The 26,207-nt window shown below is 45.7% G+C and overlaps 2 protein-coding genes across 4 annotated transcripts in view; one reads left to right on the top strand and one right to left on the bottom strand.

Annotated features, from left to right (window-relative positions):
* The first annotated feature begins 1,389 nt into the window (after positions 1 to 1,389).
* On the top strand, positions 1,390 to 17,885 carry SLC35A1 (solute carrier family 35 member A1). 2 transcript variants are annotated; one of them, XM_086461392.1, is made up of 8 exons: positions 1,390 to 1,405; positions 4,713 to 4,890; positions 10,882 to 11,041; positions 11,422 to 11,574; positions 12,380 to 12,446; positions 15,526 to 15,702; positions 16,098 to 16,232; positions 17,577 to 17,885. In XM_086461392.1, the coding sequence occupies exons 1-8, from the start codon at positions 1,390 to 1,392 to the stop codon at positions 17,705 to 17,707; spliced, it is 1,017 nt and encodes a 338-aa protein (XP_086317518.1). In that variant the 3' UTR covers positions 17,708 to 17,885. The 2 variants fall into 2 exon arrangements, with proteins under 2 accessions (XP_086317518.1, XP_086317519.1); XM_086461393.1 differs by lacking the exon at positions 15,526 to 15,702.
* Positions 17,886 to 19,641: 1,756 nt separating this feature from the next.
* RARS2 (arginyl-tRNA synthetase 2, mitochondrial) overlaps positions 19,642 to 26,207 on the bottom strand; it is a 40,100-nt gene continuing 33,534 nt past the window's right edge. For both annotated transcript variants that reach the window (XM_086461390.1, XM_086461391.1), the window contains exons 16-20: positions 26,035 to 26,144; positions 24,928 to 25,023; positions 22,107 to 22,181; positions 21,109 to 21,172; positions 19,642 to 19,732 (exon numbers count right to left, since the gene is read on the bottom strand). In XM_086461390.1, coding sequence (XP_086317516.1) covers positions 19,646 to 19,732; positions 21,109 to 21,172; positions 22,107 to 22,181; positions 24,928 to 25,023; positions 26,035 to 26,144 — 432 coding nt within the window. In that variant the 3' untranslated portion in view covers positions 19,642 to 19,645. The remainder of the gene's footprint in view (positions 19,733 to 21,108; positions 21,173 to 22,106; positions 22,182 to 24,927; positions 25,024 to 26,034; positions 26,145 to 26,207) is intronic.

Here is a 26,207-nt window from a genome sequence, read left to right as displayed (position 1 = left end):
ATCTAATCAGTAGTAGCCAGATGTGCTGCTTCTCCCTGGTTTTAGATTATGAGTTGGCACCAGTTTTTAGGTTTATTAATAAAAATATGAATGCTATTACCAGCTGCAGCTGGTATTTTCAGAGAAAAATACCCTGTTGCTGCTTTATGAAATACTTTATGTTGTTGTGATCTCTGTATGTTTTTTATCATCATTTGCTTTGAACCTTTTATGTTAAAGTTCTTACTTTGAACCAAAAAATTGCCATTTCAAGAATCAATGAGTATGTTTATTTAAAAGACTCATGAGTGAAAAATCCCTTTTATTCTCCTTGCTCTGTACTTTTCCGTTGGAGAAGGTACTGCAGTGTTGTAAAATACTGAGGAATACAATTGTAATCTACATCTCATTTTTGGCAGGGCAGAATCACGTCAGTACCTAGGAGCTTACCCCTGGCAGTGAGAAATAAGTGTGAGAGATTCCAGGGTGTTTAGTACCAATGAAACAGCTCAGAAAAAAAAGGAGAGGTTACTTTTCAAAATGGCTTTACTCCTGCCAAAGGGGAGACAACATTCAGCTGGTGCCCATTTGAACTCGTTTGTTGTTATTTGAATCTGGTTCTCCTGTTCCGCTGGTGCACTGGTGAGGGTACTCAGGAGGGCGAGACCCTCATAGCCAGGGGCGCAACGCTTGCAATTTTCAGGCTTGAAGGTTATTCAAAGGGTAGCTTGCCGTAGCTACCGGCGCCCTTTGCATGTACAGCTGCTTTTTTTGGTTTCGAGGGTTTTCTCCTCCTTTGGTGTTGCTGTTTGGGGAGCATAAGCCAGGTACGTAGGCAGCAGGAGATGGGCAGATTGCAGCACATTTCGCTTGAATTCCTTAAGCTTTACTCAGTAATTCGCACGGTGGTTTTATGATTGTCTGTGCTGCTGCACAGGCGAAAACGCCGCTCTATTTTCAAGCCCTTAAAGCCTCCTCAGCCTCAGTACCCCCCGCCGCCCCCCCCCCGGGGCTGACAGCCACGGCCGCCCGGGCCCGCCGCGGGCAGGAAGGTGACCCGGCCCCGGCGGGCAGGCACGGCGCCCGCCCCTGCTCCGAGACCCCTCTCGGGCTGACGCTGCCTCCGGTAAACCAGCTGAGAGGAGCCAGCTCTCACCGATCCACGGCAGAGACCGGGCCCCGCACCGCCCGGGCCCGCCAGGCGGCGGCCCTCCCCCGCGCACGGCCGCCACCTCCACCTCCCGCGGGGGAGAGAGGCTGTCTAGGCGAGACGGACCTCAGACTCGATGGTGAAACGGGAGAGGAGGGGCGCTCTAGGCGGCCGCACCTCACTCTATGGTGTAATGGGAGGAGCAGCGGGGCACGGCGGGCGGCTCCGGCCCGGCGGTCTTGGCGCCTTCTGCGGGCACGATGTCGCCTCCGAAAGGTGAGGGCGGCGGCGCGGCGCCGGGGGGGCGGTGCGGGTTGGTCTGAGGGGTACCGCGGCTCTCGGAGGGAGGTACGGCCGGAGGAGGGGGCAGATCCCGCCCCCCTCCATTCCCCCCGCCAAGACGAAGCGCGACCCGCGCGCCGGCGGCTCCCCCCCCCCTCCCCCCCCCGCCTCCCCCATCCCGGAGGGAGTGGAACTGTCCTCCCCGCCGGGGGCTGCGGCGCCGGGCGCCACCACCGCGGGCGCAGGGGTGAAGGGTCTGTGTCGGGGCGCGGAGCCGCGCCGGGGAGGGGCTCTCCCCCGCGCCCCGCCTTCCCGCTCTCCCGCTCTTCTCCTGCCGCCCGTGAGGGGCCTGGCCCGGGTATAGCGGCGGCGGCCGCCGCATCTCCGGCGGGTGGGAGGCGCCGTCCGGCGGGGCTGCGAGCCGTCGACCGGCGCCCGTGGGGGCGGGGGTTGCTCCCGGGCCGGGGCTCACCGGGCCCCCAGTGGCGCCTCCGCCTTTAGGACCGCCCGCAGCCGCAGCCCTCTCCGGAGCGGTGCCGCGTCTGTCGCCGGTTCCTGCTCTGGGAGCGTTAGAACGTGGTGATTCAAATGAACTGACTCACAGACGGATTCTGAGCCAAACCACCTTTATTTTCGCTAGCGGGGAGAGCGTAGGGTCTGCACCCTACAAAAGGCGCCTCCACCGGGCTTAAATTTCTGTCAGTTTAAATAGCAGTTTTGTTAAACATTCCATACATTCTGTGGTTAATCCCCGATAAGCAAGCAGGCTGGTTACAAAACTTTAGTGCTCTATTTTGTCTATTGTAACTAATTTCATGGTTTCCTAGACAGCAAGGCGCACGTGCCTAAAGGCGGCTGTCTCGGTGCGTAGCACGCGCCTGCAGAGGGGTAGGCCGCTGTTCGTGGTTAGCCAAGTTAGAACATCACGTTAAAAACAGGAACTCAACGGTATTTGCCTACTCATACGCTAAGAGCAGCCTAGTTATGTCAAGCAAACCTTCAGGCCATACTCAACTCCATTCCTTATTTCGGAACGTCGGGAGGAGAAGGGCCCGGAGCAGGAGGGCTTCCCACAGCGTGTGTAAGGCTGGGTCTGAGGTGCCCACCGCCCCAGCTGCCTTCGTCAGGCTGCGGGCCGTGCTTCATGTGCCAGGCTTGGCCTTGGGGTGCCATTTGAAAGAGCCCTGGTGGAGTGGTTAGGTGAGCCATGGAGATGTGTGGGAGGCCCGCATTTAAATCCTGAGGCTTTTGGCCTGTCTGGTCCCTTTTACTGGAAATGGTTTCCTTTGAGTGTGATTTACTGAGGCCAGTGAGAGAAGCTGTGGGAAAGAAACAACAGCTTCTTTCAGCTCATCCTTTTTTCTTGAAGCTGGTGTAAGTCCAGACTTATCAGCAGAAGATATGGGCACCCCAGCAATGCTTTCCTTCTGCTCTCAGTGCCGTGCTGGTACTGATGCAGACATGTGAGAAATGTCTCCCAGGCTGGAGAAATGTTCAGGCTGAAAACTAACTGCAAATAGCTTTTTACACAATGGTAGAACTATCTGGTATAGCTGCTAGATTCATTGTGTCCTGCTGCCTTTAGTTTACCCAGGTTCGCAAAACGTTGCCATTTGGGGGCATTTATTTCTTTTTTAAAGAGTAGTTAATATAGGCAAGGATTAAATTTAGTTTTAGTTTGGTAGTGCATAGACTTAAAATCTTGATGTGTAAAAACGCATTGTGAAAGTAATTTCTGTCAGCACTAAAATATCATTAGGAAATACCTTTTTGTAAAACTGTACTGGGTTAATTTTATTTCCTGATTGTTACACCCTTGGATTCCCACTGCCCTTCCCTGCTCTCCCCACAATCCAAACTTAATTTAAAAATGGATTACAGCTTGTAAGTCTCTTTTAAGCTTTGTTAGTCCAAAAACTAATTGGCTCTACCTTTTAAGAGTGGTTACTGACGTGGGTAAGATTTTTATCTATAAGGAAGTAGCTAATTTAAATGATTACAGCAGGAGGAGGTATTAACTGTACCTTGCAGAAATGTTATGCAATAGAAGACATCACTGGCTTGAAAGAAAAATGAACCAAAACATCGGTTGCACTGGATTCAGCGATTCATTCTCATATTAAATGAACAGTTATTACAAATCTGCCCGGAGCTTATCTGTTAGCTCATTCCCTAATCAGCAGAGGAACATAAACTTACACCAATTATAGTACATTTCTTTAGGGTATTCAGAACACGACAGGTAATGGCCCATTAGATGCTGCTGAATGACCAACATCCACCGTCAGATGCCATACATGACACAGAATAATTTACCAGTTTGAAAAAGGGTTTTGCCGACACCCCACGTTTGCTGATGGCTCGTATGGTAGCTCATGCCTTCGTGCAGAGAAGCCCCGTTTGGGGTCATGCGCTGTTCTCTTTACTGGTACTGGTGCAGTCTTAGCCATCCTCTGGGATGGGAATGAACTGGCCCGGCCTGGCCACGTCGACCTGATATAAACTCTCAGGCCTTAGAGGAGGGAGGCTGGATGAAAAACTGCCTTTTGCCAGCGGACCTGGGACAGGCTGACTCCCCAAATTGTGCGAGGTAGTAGTTGGTCCAGGGCAAAACTGTTACAAGAATTGCTGCTGTTGTAGGAGTGTAGCAGTGGGGAAGGTAGAGGGGATAACACAGATGATCCATAGTCCTTGTATGGTGTAATTTACTTGCATAGCCATAACCTTCCACAGTGAATAATTTTTCAAGAAAGCGCTTTGTGTGAAGTCCCATCACTGTTCTGAGCAAAACTCTCTTCTTTTACTAACTTAGGTGGAAAATAAGGCTGAAGGAAATGCTGCCTTATTTATTGAAGATTTGCTAGGTTGATTCCCTTCTTTGCTGATACTGAACTTTCCCTCTCTCTGATTTTACGAGTCTGCCAACGCTCTTTGTGTCAGACTTCAGCGTACTGCATGGAGGATCAGCTGCTGTTTCAGAGCGAGCACTTACTGTCAGCTGAAGAGCAGGAAAGCACAGAAAGACTTTTTGATTACTATTAGGTACACACTAGTCTATGATTAGTTTTTCTAGAATGAAGGATGATTGTGAGGGCAAGAGAACATCTTATTTTCAAACACCTGGAGTTCCTATACAGGCTTCTTGGAGAAGAACTTTTAATAGGAAGTGTTTCACAACGTAGTAATTATTGTATGCTGCCCCAGTAGTATTTGATACAGTCCTCCAGCTGGAGAACACCCTGTTTCAGTTCTTAAAATAAAATGAAGGGCATGCTGAGCTGTCATCTGTGTTTTCTTTCAGAAAATGTCAGCTTACCGTTCAAGTTGTACTGCCTCACGGTGATGACCCTGGTTGCTGCAACATACACGGTCGCGTTGCGGTACACAAGGACAGTGGAGACAGAACTGTACTTTTCAACGACAGCTGTGTGCATCACTGAAGTTATCAAGTTGTTCTTGAGCGTGGGCATCTTGGCTAAGTAAGTATGGGAATGCTAATCAGTATTTTGAAAACGAATCCTTGCTTCTAACCTCAGATTTTCCGATACCAAAGTACAGATAGGTTTGAGAACATGGCTGGGTAGTCATGCTGTGCAAGAGTTGCTTTAGAGTCGGTTAGACCTTGAAACTGCTTTGTGAACAGCACCATGTTCAGGTGTGTCCCTTCTGCATATTTTCTGGTTTTGTATGCTTTGGAATAGGTTCAAACTGTCAGCATGGATTATATGCGATGTTTTGGGTCTTTAAAATACTGGTATAGGTGAAAGCTGGACTGTGAGCCATCGGCTGCTGGGTTATATAAAATTGTAATGTTCCTACTTATTAATTTTCCCAAACGATGTTACAGTCATTTTGCTGTCTCTGGGCCCGGGGAACCAATGCTGAAAGACTGTGGTCAGAAAATACTGGAGTTTCTGTAATCCCAGACTGCCGATAAGAACTAGAACTTTAGTCTGCAAGTGAGCATCTGAAGTAGGGAGGCCACCAGTCTGCTGTCTTTCCTCTCAGTTTCCCTGTGCTACATCCATCCTTGGAAGAATCTTTGTATTCTGGACTTCTCCAAAGCCTAGTCCTTGCTGTTGTGGTAGAATTTGTTCTTTTATGGTCTCTGCCTATCTCTCTGTGGCTTTTGGAACATCAGAAGGCTGGCTGTTTTGTGCTGGGGGATCATGAAGTCACATGATGGACTTTCAGATTTTTATCAGATCTTTTCTGCTTAACATCAAAATGGTGTTTTACTTGCTTTAGAAATGAGGCAATATTTGAATTTGGTAAAGCAGCTGCCTTTTGTTTAACCTTTAATTAAATGGAATGCATTAGAAAGGGCAAGTGTGACCAGTGGCAAATTTCTGTTTTACTTTTTATGCACCCTGGGCTTCTCACTCTGCCAGCACAAAATGCTGGCAGGAATGTCTCTGCTGTCGAGCGGTTGTGCTGCGGTTCTCACGGCGATGTGGTCAGTGTGGATCCCCATCCAGCCTGCTTTCTGGAGACTGCAGGAGCCCACGTCTCTCAACAGTGAGGGACCTGTGGGTGGCATTTGGTAGCCTCACCTGTGTGTATAATGTCTCCAATCTGTTCTTGTGCACCTGGGACCCAGGCTGTTTATAGTATACCAGAGAGGCCTAGTGCAGCAGGGTGGGCAATCTGCCTTTTGTTAAGGGTCAGGAATACTGTGTTCATAAAATGTACGAATGGTCTTTTTTGCTTGAAATAATTAAAAGGGCAATTAATTTTAACTCAGAAGTTTTTACAACAGCCCTGCATGGCCAAAAATCCATGGAGGCCATTGTCTTCCCTTTGACAGCAGTCAGCAGCGGATGCTTAGAACAGAATGATGGACAGCAGCGCAAGCACAGGCTGAACTTTCCTTGACTGGTGGCAGAAGCTTAGGCTTTTCCCAGCCTGGATGCTGTGTGTACACTGTGGCTGTATTGCCTAACGATCCTGTCCTCTGTGAGATTGTCCAGTTTCTTTTCGAACCATTAGTCCCTACTGTATCTGTGAAATGACTTCTGCAATACAATTACACAGTATATGAAAAAATACTTTTTAGTAAACACTTTATCTAGCAGTTTCACTGGATTCTGTCTTCTTATGCTGACAGACATCATGAATAATTTTTCCCCCTTCATTTTTATTTTCATTTCTTTGCATATTTGTGTTGTGTTTTTGTCACTCATTTATTTTCTAAGCTGGGAGTCCTAGTCTAATTTTTCCATGATCATAGTATCATTTAGGTTGGAAAAGACCCTTAAGATCACAGAGTCCAACCATTAACCCGGCACTGCCAAGCCCACCACTAAACCATGTCCCAAAGCACCACATCTACACGTCTTTTAAACACCTCCAGGGACGGTGACTCCACCACTTCCCTGGGCAGCCTGTTCTAATGTTTGACAACACTTTCAGTGAAGAAATTTTTCCTGATGTCCAACCTAAACCTCCCCTGGTGCAACTTGAGGCCATTTGCTCTCATCCTATCACTTGTTACTTGGGAGAAGAGACCAACACCGGCCTCACTACAGCCTCCTTTCAGGTAGTTGTAGAGAGCGATAAGGTCTCCCCTCAGCCTCCTCTTCCCCAGACTAAACAACCCCAGCTCCCTCAGCCGCTCCTCACCAGACCTGCTCTCCAGGCCCTTCACCAGCTTCATTGCCCTTCTCTGGACACGCTCCAGCCCCTCATCCTAGTACTCATCTCTGCAGCGTTTCCAGCGTGGTTACATCTCTTTTGAGACGGGATCCAGAGCTGTGTGCAGCATTCAGGATGTGAACGTGCCGTGGCGTTAGGCAGAGGGGTGAAGGTGCTTTCTGTCTTGGCCTGGGTTCCTTTCCTAAGGATTCGCAACGTTCTGCTCATTTCTCTGAACACAGCTGAACCTCGAGCTGGCGCTGTCAGAGAGCTACTCGCATCTTTTTCCTGAAGGCCCATAACGGGTTTAGAGACGGTTGCTGTGTTTTGGGATTGTCATTTCCTCTGATTCTTTCTCACTTGTTGACAACTGAGCTTCATTTGCCAATTAAAATGGGACAAATCTGCTTCACGGAGTTGTTTGAAGGTTATAATATCTATGCTGATCTAGTCAGCCAGTGGGGTTTTTTTCTCCATAGCGGAGAGAGAGATGGGCACCAGCAGATGCTATTCATCAGTCCGTGCTCACCTCTTCTTGGTAGGATGTCTCGCTGCCTGGTGGGTCCGGATGCCTGCCTTTGCTGTCCAGGTAACTGAGCTGTTTCTTGGGTGGCAAAAGAGCTGGTGAATTGTGCTCGGTGTAGTGAGAAACCCTTCGACAACTATTGAAAGTTTTCTTTTGGCTATCACGTATGATAGAGTGTAATCAGCAACACTTGCCAGTTTCCTAGTATCTCCCATTTTAGATCACGTATGAATATGCTGAACAGCATAAATTCCAGCATAGTTTCCTTCAGCGTCTCCTTTACAGCTTCCTCCAGTTTTAAAGTCCTAACCAATTTGTCTCACCCAAGGCAAGGTGCCTTTGTAGTTTTATAACCAGTTAGAAGAGAGAACACAGTCTGTTTTTTCTGTACAGCAGGATACATTTGGGCAGGTACTTTTTTCTTTCTGTAACAGCCAGCACTGATTACTGCAATATGCAGGATACTGGAGTATGACTCTTGCATTGTTCCGGCTGCAGAATTTGTTTTCTTACGCTTACGCCTTCGCTGTGTTTACTTTTAACGTTTCTTCTGAAGACACATTGAATGGATGAATGCCAGAAGATTGTCTTTCAAAAGAGAAGTTTATGATAGTTTAAGCTGTGTTAATTGTTTACTCAGCTTTATGCTCAACTTGTTATATTTATTCAAAGCCCAATTCACCATCTGGCAATTACGTTGTCTCCATCCTTAGATGGTACACAAAAACTCAGCAATGGATGACGAAAAGTAGACCTGGTTTGCAAACTCTAGTTTTAACTTCAGCTTTTCTAACAAATGCATTTTTCTGTTGCAGAACTGATTGTTGTATCTCTCTCCTATTCAGACCTATGAAGAAAACAATGTGTTTTTTAAGTCTAATCTAGATCAACATCAAGGATGCTGAATTCAAGCAGGATCATTTTTTATTTTCTTATTTGATTTTGCAGTGTAGCTCTTTGGGCACCTTATTTTGCATTATCAGCTGTACACAGAGGCTTGTTTTAAATTCTTTCTTGTGTGTAGATTTAAATCTGTCTCCACATGATCTTTGTACTGAATTCAACTTACAGTTAGAGATTCTCGATAAGCGCATGCTTCAGAAAGCACACCTGCTGCAAAGATGAACCATCTAATCGTCCATTTTCTTGTTCTCAAAAACTAAAGTGGAAATGGTGCTTACTGGACATCTGTTATTCTTCATTGCTGAAATTCCATGCTAGAAGTCAAAGTAGACAGGAACTATTGTTACTGCTGTGATTTGACTTCAAATATATGATCAGCTAATTCACTGAGCATAGCCTGGAACAGAAGCAGGTATAGTTTAAATATTGTTTTCTTGGTTGACAGCCCACCTTAGTACTGACAAATAGAAGAAGCCATTACCGTGTGGCTTCTACCATTTTTCTACTTATTCTCAGAGAGTAGAACTGTATTTGTGCTAATTATATTTTATGTGCAGTTAGACATTTGAGATGGAAGCACTTTAGTCCAGCTGTACTTGTGTATTTCAGGAACTCTAGGTTTTCTTGTACATCTTGTCTCCTAATGCTGGGCAATACAATAAATACATTGAGGAATAAGTAAACCAACTACTTTGCCTATAATGTCAGTGACTCACAGCGGTTTATGCAGTTCTGTATCTAGTGCAATTAACCAAGGTGAGCTGCAGCGTGAACTCTTCCCCTACCTTGTACTGCAGACTTCGCTTTCGGTGCTACTTGTCTATAGATTTTCATGTCAGCGATTGTCCCTTGTGGCCAGACGTGTCTTGTGACATGTGCTCAGCATCACCAAGTCTGTCCCAAGCAAAGTATCCCCTTAAGTTAGGAAAGAGCTTCGCATGTGACCTTGCTTGTACAACTACTGTGGGAAACCACACTCACCTCTGTTTGGTAACTGTACTGCCCCTGACTGTTTTTTGTGCATGCTCTCTGTTACAGGGAAAATGACAAAATCCCTTGCAGTTGCCTGTATAAAGACTGCTTTCACTACAAAGGAAAAAAAAAAAAACAGAGAAAAGGAGATCGATGCTTGGTGCCAGGCAGGGAGGAAGGCAAGGGAGGAGAGAAACTTGGATGGAAGGATCATGAGAGTGTAGGTAGAGTCCATAAACCTTTAGAGAGGAAAAGAACCTGGAGCACAGTCAGGGGTTGATCAGGAATGGAAGGCAGGCAGGAACAAGGTGGTTAATGAAGGGGCCTAGGGCATAGAGAGATTGCCAATTTTGGTAATTGCTAGTAAGAGTTTGGGGTAGGTAGATGACGTACATTTGTGAAAAGGAAAGAAGTTGGGATGTGGGTGAAATGTGGGAATTGGGCTCCTGAGGCGCTGAGGAGGATGCGAGCCATTTGTTCATACCAGTGTGTAGGGGAAGCAAAAGGAGCGTTGAGTTCCAGAGCAATATGGGTTGCAAGTTGAGAAGCCTGTCTGAGGAGACAGGAGTGATTTGGGATGTTGGCATTTGTCAGCGGCCAAGCGAGAGAAGAATGGAAAGGGGGAACATGGGACTTGGGGGTAGCTGGGAAGGGAACTGGAGGACTTGAAGTAGCAGTGCCAAGTAAGCCAGAAATGTCAAATTGATGTACAAATGATGTGAGAGACCTAGCGATGCAGAGGTCAGCTTTAATAAGCTGAGGAGCAAGCTGCAAAAGGGGACAGCAGCAAGAAGCTACACGTTCTTCCCCACTGCCTGCTCTTCCGCACGCGGCAATTAGATGAAGGAGGCATGTGAAGATGTAAGGTGACAGGGAGCCGCCACACGCCCCACCAGATCTCTTCACGTCTGTGCTGGTGCTGGTCCAGTGTTTCCTGCAGCACAAGTGAGAAGAAGGAGTTCCTCAGGGCTGGCTGAGGAATGAGAGGTGTTTCCAGCTCAGTAGTGTGCAAGGGTACAGTCTCTTTTGGCTGTACTGTGAAGCCCAGTTTAAAGAAGATCTGGAAAATCGCAGGCATTTGACATCACACAGAAATATTAATACAAAAAAAAAGCAGTGGGGAGGAACAACGGCCATCTGCCCCACTGCCTGCATACTTAGAGACTTACTCCACTGTTTACAGTGTTCATGATTGTTGTTTACTTTATGACACATTAATATATCTAACCACCTGATTCACAATGTCTTCTTCACCTTCAGGGGTTTCTACTTGTTGATAACCTCACTGTTTTTTCCCACTTGTACCTTCTGCTCATTAAACAAAAATTAACTGATCATTGAGAACAAATTTTCAACCTTCCCAAAGGATTCATTGATTTTGTTTCTGTTTTCAAATAGAGCGGGCCCTCAGTTATATTGGTATTTTATTTTGCAGAGAAACTGGAAGTCTGTCAAGGTTAATAACATCTTTAAAAGAAAATGTATTTGGAAGTCCTACAGAATTGCTAAAATTAAGTGTTCCATCTTTGGTGTATGCTCTCCAAAACAATATGGCGTTTGTGGCTCTTAGCAACTTGGATGTGGCAGTCTACCAGGTAATGCACGGTTCTGTCAGTAGCTGATCTGTAAATACATTTCTCTTTACTGTTTCCTGCAGCATGCATCTAGGTATCTGCATGCCTAGCACACAGCACCCTCTTCAGCCTCAGTGTTAAAAGCCAAATGATGCTTTATTAAGTTCAGAGCATATTCTTTGTTGTAGAGCTCTGGTTTTCTGAGCTAACCCAGTCGTTGCTAGAGGCACTTCAAATTCGCTTTGTTGTAATTGGCGATGGTACAAAAAGCCAAGGACCTGTAGGAAATCAATGAATATAAAATTTTATTTGTCATTGTGTAGTTGAACTCAATTTTATTTTCTTGTTTTGGAGGAGTTTATAAAACCACATCCTCTGTGCTATATTCCCACCTTCTTTAGGTGACATACCAGCTGAAGATCCCTTGCACAGCTTTATGTACAGTCCTAATGCTAAACCGTACCCTTAGTAAGCTGCAGTGGTTCTCGGTCTTCATGCTGTGCGGTGGTGTTACTCTTGTTCAGTGGAAGCCTGCTCAGGCGACCAAAGTACAGGTAAGAGTTTACTTTTTGTCACCTCACAGTGAAGACTAAACTGCCTTATACTTTGTGTTTCACTTCGCAGCAGCTGGGATTAAGGTCAGGTCTCTCACATTCCACACGGCAGTATCCGTTTCCTATTTCCAGCTGCTTCGTCTCCAACGTAACCACGAGTTTGATCGTTCACTTTCACTTTGATGGTATACCAGTTCAGGCAGGCTTGCAGTATTGCTCCAGCCTCACTTGTTGGAAAGGCAGCTGATTGCTACAATTAGTATAAATTACCACAGTCATCATAATCAGTCCAACGCACCGTCACAGGGGTATCTGAGTAATAGATTGTTTCCAGCAGTCGACCCCGGTGTCATGGTAATTGTTGGAGCAGAGAACTTGAAATCGAAGCGCTTGGCGGAATTAGGAGTGAAACTCCAGTGCCTTGTGGGTGTGGGTATGTCGTTTGAACGCACCCTTCGCAGGCCTGCACTGACTTAATCCCATCCTAGCAAGAAACAAGCGTCTTCTGTTACTTGGGTCTTAGCAGCTGGTCAGCAGCGTTAGTGGGAAAGGCTGGGAAGACTGGCCACAGCCAAGGAGATGGTGCCTCTGAGCACTGCGAGGGGCGGTAGGAGTACGCACAGGAAGGGAAACACCACGCAGCTACACCGAGCTGCTCTGAAGGACAGCTCTAGCTAAGCAAGTACATTGTGTACAGTAATGAAATGCTAATAATGTTGCTGTACTTAACGAAGTAGCCCTGGAATTGATTATTGTAAATCACTGAAGTGTTGCAGCCTTTTTAAAATACCGGTTGCTGTTGCAGGTGGAGCAGAATCCATGGCTAGGGTTTGGAGCGATTGCTGTGGCTGTACTGTGTTCAGGATTTGCAGGTATAGTATCGTTTGCATATGCAGTCGCATGAAAAAGACTGAAGAACTCATGATGTTTAAAGCAGAACATTCTACGTTAGTTAACTGTCTTGGTTGATTAGAAGATAAAAAAGGACTTTATCCCCTCTGCCCATAATTACCTTCTACTTGCAGTAATTATGACAGATTCATGACATGATGACTCCAGTTGTCAAGCAAATGACTAGGAGCACATACTGTTGGTTTTACGTGATGCGACTTGGTAGGCTGGTTTGCAAGTGGAAACATCTTTCAAATGCTTAGAATAATACTGTAGGGAACATCCATAATGAGTCACTCAGTACAATTAATTAATGTACATCAATTTTATAAGGTTGGCTTTACAGCGAATAGCTCCCTTACAGTGATCACATGAAATACTTGCTTTTTTTTTGTAAGGGGAATTGGCGCTCCTCACTCCGTTCTTGTGCTGGCTCAGCCCTGAAATACACATTGCTCTAGGTCTGTGGGTGGTAAATCTAGCTGAGATGCAGAGGGAGCATGGATAAGGCAGGGAGTAGCAGGGAGCCTAGATTAACTGCATGAAGGATTTTTGGGTTGGGTTGGTTTTGTTTGTTCTACAACCAGTGTTTCCCCTCGGAGCTGTTTTTTTCTGGCTTCTGCAGGAGACCAGAACTTAAGGACAAGTGAGCTGGTGCTGAGAAATAAGGAAATGCAAATTACCACTTTATTTGAAATTTGGCTCACAGGGGCATGTTTCCCTGGCTGTAAACTGGATTCTTTCCCCTCCCTCTCCAAGAAAACAAGGTGTTATCACCCACCTCTAGTACCATGCAGTCCTGCAAGAATAATGCCGTGCTGTGCATACGCACTTGTTACTCGTGAAAAACATTCTGGTTGGCAGGGGAGGAAAGGAGGAGGGTGTCATTCTTGTTTGGTGTCTTTTCAGTGAAATGGGCACTTTGAAGCAGAAATACTAAATAAGACAGTGTAGACTGCAATCAGCTTTTCCTGGAAGGTTATAAATTTACTCGTTTTGATAGATGCTCCCAAGACATAGTCTCCTAAAGTCTCCTGCAGTCTCCTAAAGCTCTCTAGCGTTCTCTGATAACGCGGGCAGAAGCTGTGCTTCTAAAGGTCTGCAAATTCAGACCATTGCACGAGGTGATGCAGGCAGCTCTGGAGGCTTGAGACACATACGGCACTCTTCTTCCGCAAAAGGACTGCAGTTTGGGCGTTTCCTCGCTGACAGCTGTAGCTTTGAGGCAGCTGGGAGGACAGAGTATTTCATCTGTGGAGCTCCTTCTGCCCTTGAGGCTTTACATGTTGGAAACATAAACCCTATTCAAACTCCTTTCCACTTCTTCCTTCCCACACCCACATGAAGAAAAAACAGTGCTTTGTATTATTCCAGCAAAGTAAAAAAAAATATGTGTTTTTGTCCCTCAGAGATGGAAAAGGTTTTTTTCTTCAAACTGCTCATTCTTTGATAATTTCCAAGTATCCAGGGGCCCAACAATGCTTATAAAAGCATTGGACAAATATATAATGGCAGATCCATTGTGACTTGAAACAGTACTGAAGAGTAATTTCTCCTAAACAGCACCCGTTCTTTCTTTCATTTTGCCTAGTGGAGTGATTTTCATGCATTTTCAGGAATCTGAAAGTATCATTTCAATGGTTTGCTTACTGTTTTCTTAGTTTATAAAATTTATGAGTATGGTTCACACTCAAGCCAAACTTCTGGTACATTGATTACATCTGGGTGTGCTCTGTGGGTCTTCTCAGCAGGCAGAAATCTCAAGATAGAGGGTTCTTATGGGTTCTTTTAAGCACTGCAGTCATTAACAGTACTAGTTTTTTGTTTATATTTTTGTTTAGACTTCCAAAATGTATATTCATATGAGATAATATATTTCCTTGGGGTTTCTTATTATTTGAACCCCTGAAATAGGAATCTGCTCTCTAATTTATTCACCATAAATATTCACTATACTGTATTAAATTATCAATTGTATTTTTCATTAATAAAAGAATAGCAAGACCTTCCTTGAAGCTAACTCAGGGATTTCAGGAGAAGTGTGTGCTTAGGGCTTCTAACCCATAGGTCTTTTCTCTGTGCTGTCTTTGTCAGTTCCACAATCTTTTCTCATATCGTACAAAAGGTCTTGGGTGACATCAATCAGCAATCAACTTCTAGTCAGTAGGGCTCAGCACCGGGAGGTCATGGAATTGGCTGAGAGGATCTGAGTCCTGCTCTTTTATTTTGAAATGCAGAGGAAATTCCAGAGATTAGCAGAGTCCTGGTGTGGGCAGTGGTTAAAAGGGCAGGTAGTGATGGCCTGGTCAAATGTCGGCCTTGTAGTCTGACATAGACCTCCCCAGTAGAATAATGAAAAAGTGCGTGGGGAATTTCAGTAATGCAGAGCATAAAGGTAATGCTTATCCTTGTGGCACTGTGAACGAGAGCTTCCTTAAAACCAGTCTGTAGTTGCAGTTCGCAGAAGGCATCGGTTTTGATTTGCTCTTGCAATCCCTTGAAGCTGTGGTTTCAGAACTTCACCACTCTGCCAAGTACTCTGCAAGCACAAGGCTTCTGTGGTATTTTCAGTCTCAGTACTGAGGTAATAAAGTCCCACCCTTGTTTGTGATTTTCTACTGTTAAGTATTCTCGATGGAGGAAAAAAAAAAATTCTTCATCAGACTGAAATACGTAAGTGCTACTGTCCTGGGGATAAAACACCAGGTGCCAAGGTGGAATGCTTTTTTCTGGTGTGAATTGTACAGAGGAATCTCTGCTGGACAGGAGCCTGGCCAGTCAAACAGCAATGAGGAGTAGTTTCAGTTGTCAATGAGGTTCATTTTTACACAACTGTAAAGAGAAACAGAATCTATTTTTGATGTTATGTACCCATTAAAATGATCCTGCTTTGGCGGGATGTGTTGCTGAGTCCTTGGCATTGGGAACTTCTGTGAAACCTCCCAGTCTGTAGGACAAGATGACTCCAGTGGCCTTGCCTGGCTTTAAAACACCATGAACCATGAATTGTTAGGGATGACACTTCATCTCACTGAACCCTTTCTTTTGTTTTTTTTTTAGGAGTTTATTTTGAGAAGGTCGTAAAGAGTTCAGATACTTCCTTGTGGGTGAGGAATATTCAGATGTACTTACCTGGGATCGTGGTGACTTTATTTGGGGTGTACATGTCAGATGGAGCCCAGGTTCTTGAGAAGGGTTTTTTCTACGGCTATACATACTACGTCTGGTTTGTCATCTGTAAGTATCTTGTGGATTTAGGGTCTTGTCACATCGTTTTGCTTTTTTAACTGTGCTATAACTGATTGCACGAAGCTACAAAAACAATGGGTTTTGCTGTGTTTTGTGGGATGTTATTTAAAAGTATAATTTTCTTGGAAATTATTCACTTGTTCAATTTAAAATTGTGCTGAAACACCAGTCTTAAATAACTGAGTGGCGAGTAGGTCATCTTTAAATGAGCCGTATCTGATCTACTCGATGCCCCATAGCATCCCATTTTGCTGAATGTTGCGTTAAATCACCCGTTAGGACAACGTAGCCCAAACAAGGAGTACACCAGGGCAGTAAAATGCATCATTTCAAGAGTAACCTGCTGCACCTTTACTAACAGAAACGTGTTATCTGCTTTCCAGTTCTGGCCAGCGTGGGTGGCCTCTACACTTCGGTCGTTGTCAAGTACACAGATAACATTATGAAAGGCTTTTCTGCAGCAGCAGCCATTGTTCTTTCTACTGTGGCATCAGTCATCCTCTTTGGCCTCCAGATAAGTAAGTGCCTTTTTGGCTTTGAGTTTCCGTGCCCGTTTCCTTCCTGGCTAGCAGGCTGCTGGAGGCTGTACGCAGTTCACGCCAAAGCCGTCCTTTGTGCCTCCTTCAAATTTTTCTGGTTTTCAACTTAAAGTCTTCTCCAGGGCTCCTACACACGAGCGCGTGATCTGTGTTGTGTTACGTGCGGTGCCTGGTGATCCTGTGCTTTCCAAGGCCGTCGCGGTTTGCTCTCTCAGAGGCAGCCTGCAGCCGCACACGGAAAGGTTCTTTCCGCGTTAAACAGCTTACGAGTTTGTACCGCTTTAGTCATGAATCACTTCCTGAGGCAGTTTAGCATCTGATAAAGCTGTTTGCCTGAGACCACTGTCCATAAGTTATCATTTCTTGTTGGTTTTAGTACGGCCAGTGCCAGATTTAATTCCTCGGCTATTTCTGCAAGGGCTCCACACCTCCCTGCTAGGTTATACCCGCTACCGCGTTAACTTTTACCTTCCCCATTTGCTGCGGACACCCCCGCGTGAGAGCGACTCACACAGCAGCTGGGGTCAGGAACGGCGCAGTGAGTATTGTTGAGAGGAAACAGCAGATTGCTTTGGGCTGTCCTGCAGCTACGAAGGACTTTGTCCCCGATCAGGCCTGTTGGATACTGTACCCAGCAGCTCCTCCTCAGTCCTTCACTGTTTATAGTTTTGGGTATTTTTTACGTTCCTACTATAATCTGAAGATAGTATGGCGTGATGGTGGCAAAACTGGCCTTCTGATGTGGCATCAGTGAGATGACACTTAAGGGAAATTTGTGTAAGGAGAAAATCATCAGTGTTTGCCTGAAAAAGAGCACCTTAACAGAACTGATGAAAACCAACTTGTTTTAAAAACTCACTCGTTTTCTTGGTGGTCGACTCAAACGAAACCCGGACTGGGGATCTTGCTTTGAAAGCCTCATTAATAGTGTTTCTTAACCCTGTCCAGAAGTGGAAAGGCAAACAAAATGTGTTATCACAGGCTACTCTATCCCATCCCGTCTTTATCGCAAAGTTTACTGTAACAGTAAGCCCGTGGGCTGCCATCTGGAACTGCAGGAGATGTTTCACGCTTGTTTTTCTGCCCATCACCATGTTCTTGCTGATACGAGATTGAAGTGATGCGGGGATTGTAAACATTCAAGAGCTGTTGTGACAGAGGGCGAGTCTAGATTCTGAGAGTTATGAACAGCTTGTTGTCCTGTTTAGTTTTGGGGAACTTCAAGACCATCATTCAGATATTCTTGTAATTTACGTCGCTTAGTCTTCTGAAGGTTTCTTCTTATACAGAGGTGTTTATTTAAACTATTTTGTCTCCTTTCAGCTGTTACCTTCTCCCTGGGTGCTTTCCTGGTGTGTATTTCTATTTACCTCTATGGATTACCTCGACAAGACACCACAAAAATCCAGCCGTCAGAGACGAAGAGCTCAAAAGAGAGACTTGCTACTGTGTGACATTGTCCAGAAAAATGGACAGACAGACAAGAGAAAAAAATGGACTTTAAAAATCCTGCATTTTTGTTAAAATTAGCCTTAAGCTAGCCCTGAAATGATTTAAGTGGGACAGACTAAAAGCAGCAGTTAGTTCTGCTTTCCATGTGAGGTTTCCAGTGGCTGCCGCTGAGGCTACGTTACCACGGAGGAGCTGGATGGGTGTTTCATTGAAGGCACCTTCATTCACATCGGACAAGGCCGAGTCCCATTTACAAGGAAAGCAGAATAAAGGAACTGAACACTCAGTTGTATATAATGTATATAATGGGGGGAAATGGGTTCTTTGTGTATTTGATAAACTGTCTTGCCCTTTGAGAGCAGAAATGCCCAAAAGCTTCATAAAAATCTATTAAAAAGAGCAGTTGCTGCCAGCATTTTCTCTTAAACTAGTTGGCAATTGCAGGTTGATTGATGACAGGAAGTTTCTCTTCTAGGTGACCCAGCTCCGCCAGGAAGAGCCATTCTTCAAGCATCCCTTACCTAGAAGCGACTAGAAGCAGCACATGCCCTTTGGTTTAAAAAGTCAGAATGAGAGACTGGTGTATCTCTTAAGTTGCTGATCTTCTTTCACTTTTCAAATGTTTTTTATACCTGCTGTAGCTGGTAGAGGGATCTTTTATTCCATGTGTTTTGTCAAACCCCAGCTGTACAGGGGAAGGTTCACAGCTGCTCTTCTATCTCTGGCTTAAGTATGAGTGAGTCAACTCAAAGTCTCAGACTAGAACACTTCTATCTGTACGTTTTCTCTCTAACCCTTTTTGTGCATACAGAGTGATGCCTGAAGTGTTCCTGTAATGCATGTTAGGCTTTGATTTAATTTGTGAGTGCCAACTGTGTAATTTCAACCTCCTGCCTCATTTTCTGAGGCCTCACTCAGTTCAACCTGAGCCTGCAAATCTGCATTGAGGGAAAACTGACCTTGGTGCAGTTGGGCAACTCATTTACATTCAAAGTGGAGTCAAAAACGTGACCAAGTTTATATCCTGGTTAGGTTCTTTCAGACACGAGTTAACCAGCTGGGTTTTACTTGAAGGTGGGGCACGTTAAACACAGCAGTACCAACCACGCTCACAGGCTGTTCCAGTGGGAGCGGCTGCTCCCCTCTGCCTCTCGCCAGCTGTTGTAGGACAGCGTGCCACCCAAGGGCTGCTCTGGGGAGTCAAGGCTGCGGTGGCAGTGGGTATTGTCAGGCGGTTCGGGGGCCGGAGCAGTCTCCTGCAGTGCTTTACATGTTGACTCTCCAGCTCTCTTCAGCAGTGTGTGATGGCTCAGGGGTGCCAAGCAGCACCTGCCACGGCTGTGTGTTCGGTGGTGCTGTGGGAGCACTGCAGTTCCTGTTCCACCAGCTGGGCAGCAAACCCTGACGTGTCATCACATCGGCATGACAGAGGAACGCGTGAGGAACAGGATGTGACAGGGGGCAAGGTGCAGTACAACACCCAGGAAACCATTCTCTGGCGTGGCCTGACCCCGTTACGGTGCACAGCGCACCCAGAGCTGTGACACCATCAGGCCTACGTACACGACGGCAAACGCAGAAGGGGAGAACTTTGACCGCTTCGGGCAGCAGTTACACCACGTCCTCTCCCAAAAGGATATTATATTTGCTTGGCAAATACAAAGCAGTGCTCTTCTATGGGAAATGCCAGGTTGACTGGTGTCTTAAGTACACTGCTCCGTACCAAGTGCCTGGGAGAAAGCAGTTGCGAGAACCCTGGCCTCCCCCAAAGGGCTGTGCCATGCAAGCTCTGCTGCAGTCGGTATGATGGAGCGTACAAACCTCCAAGAGCAGAGAGAGAGTTTCCAGACTGCATTAGCAATGACACTCAGGACAGGATCTACATTATCTTGAAAAAATCCTTTTACTACGGATGTGACTTTGCATTGCAGACAGCCTCGTTACATTTGAGTCACAGGTGTAATGCCAAGAAGTTTCATTCCGTTGGCTAGAACAGAGCGCGCAGCTTGAAAGAGACGGAGCCTTGCCTGCAAAACAAGAGCAGCCGTCAGCTTAGGGCACTGCTACAGAACAGGGCACAGCTCTCAGGACAGCCGTTGGGAGCAGCCTGTCAGAGGTGAGAGAGAACACTGTGCACATCTGCTGTCCCCATGCTGGGCGCTGGGATTTGGACATGCACCTGGCCTGAGTACCGAGTGACACGCCAAAGCTGGCAGAGTTCGCACCAGCTGTTGATAGCCCGTTGCAGTTGACACTTAATGTCAATGCAGGGATGCTGGAAAAGGGGTGTCCAGCCCGCTCTAGTACCCTCAGGGCAGAGTGACGAGACGCGATGCCTGCAGAAGAGCTAGCAATGACTGAAAAGTGACAATCTTTCACGCACCACAGGCTGACAGCCTGAGGATGCTGCTGGGATCCTGCCTCTCACTGTGCCTGGGTTAGAGGCTGACAAACAACTACGGGCTGCTTTGAAAACTTCACTCTTCTTTATCGATGTCTTCACTGTTACACAGCTGGCTGTTTGGGAAGGGCTCCATCAACCTTGCTCCAAAAAAAATGGTTTTTGAAAGCCATAACATTGTAAGATTTTTTTTTTTTTTTTTACAGGCTAGGGAACTGAAATTTTCTTGCTTGGACTGTTAGTCCATCTTCAAAGGCAGGAATACCTACAGCATCTAAGCTCAAATACAGAGTGCTGCTCCATCAATTCCACTGAAACTTTGTCCCCCACAACACAGCTCAACACTTAAATGAGACTTCTTACCAAAATCATCTAGGTAACTGCTTTTGAAATAGATGAAAGAGAAAATAAGAAAGGCAGTGTCATTAGTGTGTAATTTACTAAGCAGTTAAGGGGTCAGACATTGCCTGGGAGATCAGCAGAAGATAATCTGCATCTATTTGGAGCTGCACACTTAACAGTTGTCAGTCTCCGTGCCTTAGCTAGAAAGGCAATACAGGCAACTTGGGATTACATAGGTGGCAAGAGGGAGGAGACAGATTCAGTTCTCTCCTAATTCTCCATCTTCCCCCCCAACCAGTAAAGGAAACTATCAGAAATTAACCAGCAAGTTAAATGCTCAAATGTTTACTTTCAAAAAGTTCAGAAGGAAAGGACATGAGAAGAAAAGGGGATTGTTTGGGTTCGGAGCAGGTTTCCTTATGGAGCATTCTGGTCTGGGACGATGAGGCAGAGCAGCCCTCTCCAGAAGGCACAGCTGTGAACAGCAATCCCTGCCTTCCCAAAGCGGTGCCGTCCACGGGAGAGCCTGCCTCTCGGCTCGCTAGCCTGCGGGTGCATATTCCCCAAGTGGTTACACCGCCGGGCTGGCAAAGCCCGAGCGGATCCCTCCTCCGGGACACCCTCCACGGACCCCAGCCACGTTACAGCGCTGTGACGTACCTGGGCTAGTTCAGGGGTGCTGCCTTTCACGGGGAGGGTTTTATGTGCCACAGCTGCAAGATGGCTGAAATGGAAAACACGGTGAGAAGGGTGAGAACGAGCAAGTCTCTTGCCAAGAGCAGTGCTGTGGGCTACAGAAAGCAGCAGAACTGGAAGAGCCACAACTGCAGCATGCCAGAGACTTATTTCCAACAGCCTCTTTCACTTGGCTGAGGGAGGATATGGTTTTCTGTAGCCTGTAGCCTGTTGTCAGGGCGTGCCATCAACAACTTCATGCTTGTAAAGTAACCCCAAAACAATCTCTCCATTCCTTGCCCCCCCCAAAAAAAAAAAAAAGAAAAAAAGAACCCAAATCTAAAACTGGGTTGAGATCTAGACAGATCCTCAAGAGCCTGCCCTGTCATTCCCAAGGTGCATGATTCCTTATACAAGAATTTTCCTTAACTTATTGAAGCCTTCCCCGTACACAGGCTCTACAGCTTCCTCCAGCAAGTCTACTGCGGTGTTTCACATCAGACAGGTCCCTGCGGAGGTCACACGTGCCCTATGACTTGCAGTAATACCACGCTTTGTCCATCTCAACACATTGGCCGAGATTAGTGGTTAAAAGGGGTTTGGACAAAACTTCCTAGCTGAAATGCTGAGATTTGAGCGCATACTATCAGCTCAAGTCTGCTCTTTAAGACACGATTAGTCCAGCATGATTTTGGGTTCAGACACTGGGTTACAGCCAAGTGACTGTTTTTTCTCGAAAGCAATCCGTTTCTGAGGAGACTGCTGGCCCCTTTGTTTCTGGTTCCACCCTCTATCTCTCATTATTTACTATATTATTTGCTGGCCTACTTTATACCTTTCCTGCTCCACAGAAACTGTCCCACAAATTTACATCTTCCCACTATTTTTACTCTTCAAAGCAGCACAGGTGTGAGGGCTGCAAAGCCAGCTCAGGAAGACCTGTCCTTGCCAGAGACGGACGCCAGTCTCAGCCATCACCTTACCTAAGCGTGAGGAGGTAGCTGACAATGTGCTTGGGTTGCAGATCCTGAGAAGATCTATACAGGACCTCATCATACCTGTGAAGAAAGGAGAGGACTGTTTGGTGTTAAAGTGGTAGAAGGCGTACTCGGATAGAAGGCTCGTCAGACTTGCTGAAGTCAGAACAAATGCATAACCACAACTGCAGAGTTAACAAAAACCATCTTCTGAACCAGACCTAAGCCATGTAATTAGCACACGATTGATTATGTCTTCCTCAATCACTTGTTATTGAAGGAGATTGCTTCTGCTCCTCATCATGCAAACCCTGTAGAGGGCAGAGCTCAGAGAGGCAGGCTACGGCAAAGCGAACACAAGAGCTATATTTGCTCCTGGAACATTAAGTCTGGTTTTACATTTCAACACTAATTCTGAGTTCCTAGGAGCAAAATACATGTATTAAATAATGAAAGCAGTCAAAATAGTCCCTTAAAGGATGATGTTGCCTTTAGTAAATGCAGCTTTTTTTTTTTTTTAGAATTTTAAGTAGCTAAAGGGAATCTTGTAACACTAGAAAAGACAAAAACACAGTGGGTTTACATAACCCTGGAATAAAATCGACTTAGGTAAGACAGCGTTAAACTGGATAATACAGGCATAGAATCACAGAATGGTTTGGGTTGGAAGGGACCTTAAAGATCATCTAATTCCAACCCCCCTGCCATGGAGATCCATGTTTTGTCTTCACATGTTCCACTGCCCACTTGTGCACATCCTGTTTTTCACAGCCTGCAAGAAGTTACCAACACCTCTGGGGCTGAGCAGATTTCAAATTCAAAGCGGGGAACGGACTTCCTGGTCTTGGCTCAGCTCCTGGACTCATCCTCTGAACTTCCCTGGGACGCCCCTCCCTTAAAGGCAAGCTGCAGCAAACTGGGCAGTGAGCTCTGGTAACGAGGGCTCAGTGGTCACAAGAGTGCTCCCCACGCCCCCCAGGGTAAGCTACAAAACCACCTCTTGCAGGTGCCTTCAGCAGCTCATCTCAGCCAGCACGCCCCAGGTGGCCACTGCTCAAACACCGAAGGTCGCTGCCTTTATACCACTGTGCAACAGGCGAGAGACACGACATGAGGGGAACCTCTGCACTGTCTCAGGGACAACGTAGATACCAGCGGCTGTTGGCCCCTCAGAGACAGCGACTAGTAGGTACAGAAAAATTACTGTTAACTTACAAAGCACTATCAGACAGCCATTAATAAAGCTTCATGAAGCAACAAAGTCAGTATCAATGGAAGGGGCCCTCTCTTGATACCGACTTTGTTGCTTCATGAAGCTACCATTTCAGTGTTGGCCTAGGACAACTTGTTTGATTATTTTATCAGTTAAATAAGTCCACATGCTACCTTCAATCTACTACTCATTAGTCTGCAAAGTTAATGGTATTCAGAACTGGACAGCTAACTTTAAGGGCAAATGTTCGGTAGCTTTTCAAACAGCAGAAGCAGAGCCATGGGAAACGGGCTTCTGCCAACTCAGGAGTGTTTATCATGGAAACTTTTCAAGAAGAATCTACTCATGGCAACTTACAAGGAGGACTGAACAGCAACTGTTGCTCCTGAAATCATGGGATATTTAAACGTGAGTTTGTTAGGCAGTGAGTGCCTGGTCTAATGGATAACCTAAATGCTGCTTTCTGCTGGAAGTGAAGGCCCCAGGAGATGTTTCATATGAATTACATACAATGCTTGGTCAGACTCAAAGGCCTTTGCAATAAGCACACCTGAAGCTCTCTAAAACAACAGCCCTGCAGTGGAGCAACCACCTCTAAAAACAGACACATGTCTGGGATGCAGTGATCCCTGCCAATCGGAAATACATTAACCCTGCCAGTTTTCACACACAAGACAGGCAGCTGTGCACTAATCTGATAAAAACCAAGAAACAACCCACGAGTTTTCTGTGAAATACAATTGCACTGGATAAATAAGACACTACTGGTCTTATTCAGAGTGCTGGCTGGTCTTGCTCTTGCTCAAGAGAGCGTGCAGCATACGGTAAAACTACAGGCAGACCTCTTGAGGCAATTACAGTTAACGGTAGGACTCTGCAACCCGCAGTTGCAGGCTGAATGGAGCCGCCTGGGACTCTGACGTGACCTTTGGATGTCCGAATTTTAAACAGATGCCCTCAAGAAGGCCTTAGTGGGGCCAAAGGAGTTAACTCTGGCACCGTGTGGTGCGCAATGCGGGATATCGGAATTCTGGAAGCCTCGATTACTTCCAACTCCAACACGGACTGAGTGACATGGACAACTCCCTGGTCTCCGTATTTTAATTACACGCCTATGAAATAATGGAAACAGAAACTGCTCAACTTTAAGACAAAATTCATGAAGAACAGGTATTAGTTGTGCATGTTCAGTAGCTCTGAAGGATGTTGAGCTACTGAATGTGCAGGCACATCCTCCATTTCACCTCACCCATCAGCACTTCCTCTCCCCTTTCCCACATGACAAAAACAGAACAAGAGGGACCAAGCAAATCTGCAGCCAATATTTATACAGAGATTAGCATGTTTTTGAGAAGACAAGAAATAATTAAGATGCTCGTGTACACAGAGCATGTTCCAAATACTGCTTTTTCCCCTCATATGGCTTCTAAAGTCCATGAATCATGCAATCATGAAGATTTCAAGTGAGGACTACCGTTGCAATCAGACAAGCCATCTCCCAAAAAAGCCATTTTTCTCTTATGATCGTGCAGTCTGTGCCTGCTCAATAGGCTGGCAGCATATCCAACAGTTTATTTTAAGGGAACTGGTATTTGGAAAGAAAACTAGACAAACCTGAGAAGATGCTGAAGAACAGAGATGGCATCTGGCTCTTGCAGGCAAGCCACATTAACGTCAGCCAGCTGCTCATTCCCATGCATCTGTTCTAAACTAAAATGTAAGAATGGAAAACAAATGTTGGATGAAAACTTTTTTTTCTTGTTCAGCATTACTAACAAGTAATTTGTGGTTTTAAGAAAAAAGGGTAGGCTCAAGCTGAATGGAACACCGAGACAGACAGGCTGACTTCAGCCCAAGATAAAGGAATGAAATTTGTGTGAGCCATTCAGGGTGAGAGATATGCAGGGACAACGGGTCCAGAAGGTGATGCTAAAAGGACGAGGGAGCTAGTCAGGACACTAGAAATGGTACCCTAGTACCATCAATATCTAGATGATAAGTAAATACAAGAAGAAAAGACTACAGAAAGGGATCAGGCTTGCATGCTCCCCCTGAATACCATCTCCTATTACCATTGCCTCACACAGAACACCAGGTTGGTACGGACGTTTGGTCTGACCCAGGAAGGTCTCTTACGTGCTTTTATGAAAATACATGTTGATGTCTGCATTAAAAATGCTCTGACAGATCACTTTAACTGATAAAACTGTTCAAACTGGACTCTTCTGAAGTTCTTTTTTAAAAAAATAATTAAACAGGTCAGGTGTTTGATGCGAGTCAACAGGAAGGGGTCTGCTTTTAACCTGGGTTACCAACAGTGTGTGGTAATAACAGAATGTTAAAAAAACCCCACTAGCTACAGTGGTAACCAAAACCATTTAAGTTCTGTGGTTTGGTATACTTTACAAGTACAGGCATCTTGTTTTTTACATCCGTTTCTGTATTCCTGGGGCCACCATTCTTCATCACTGACACCAACCACACAGAGAGGCTGTTCCTAGAACGAGGAAATCCTAACTGTCCATGTTAGCTCAGCCCTGTGGAAACTTCATTTTAATTGGCTTGCTCTTCCTGGAAGCCTCAGCGATTCCTATCATAGACTCACACCTCTGCTGAAAAAGTGAGCATGGGTCATATTTAGGGAAGGAGTTAACACTACTACTTAACAAACCAGTAAGTTAATAAGGTTAAAATACACGTCAAACTGTACTTCTTCCTTACCTATGGAGTCTGGCATGGGTGTACTGCAAGAACGTGCCTGTATCTCCACGACTTTGAAGAGCTCGATCCCAGCTAAACTGATAATCAGATGACAGAAGGCCCCGGAAGTCCTAGAACGTAATTAATGTTACCTAGATATGGCTCTCCATCTCGATTTGTAACTTTTCACAGAA

This window comes from Leptosomus discolor, chromosome 2, assembly GCF_034619465.1.
Source record: "Leptosomus discolor isolate bLepDis1 chromosome 2, bLepDis1.hap2, whole genome shotgun sequence".
Lineage (NCBI taxonomy): Eukaryota > Metazoa > Chordata > Aves > Leptosomiformes > Leptosomidae > Leptosomus > Leptosomus discolor.
This window is presented reverse-complemented; position numbering and strand designations above follow the sequence as displayed.

Coding starts and splice junctions, on each gene's coding strand:
- SLC35A1 (XM_086461392.1), top strand. Junction 11,575..12,379: donor CTCAGGCGACCAAAGTACAG/GTAAGAGTTTAC, acceptor TTGCTGTTGCAG/GTGGAGCAGAATCCATGGCT. Junction 16,233..17,576: donor CCTCTTTGGCCTCCAGATAA/GTAAGTGCCTTT, acceptor GTCTCCTTTCAG/CTGTTACCTTCTCCCTGGGT.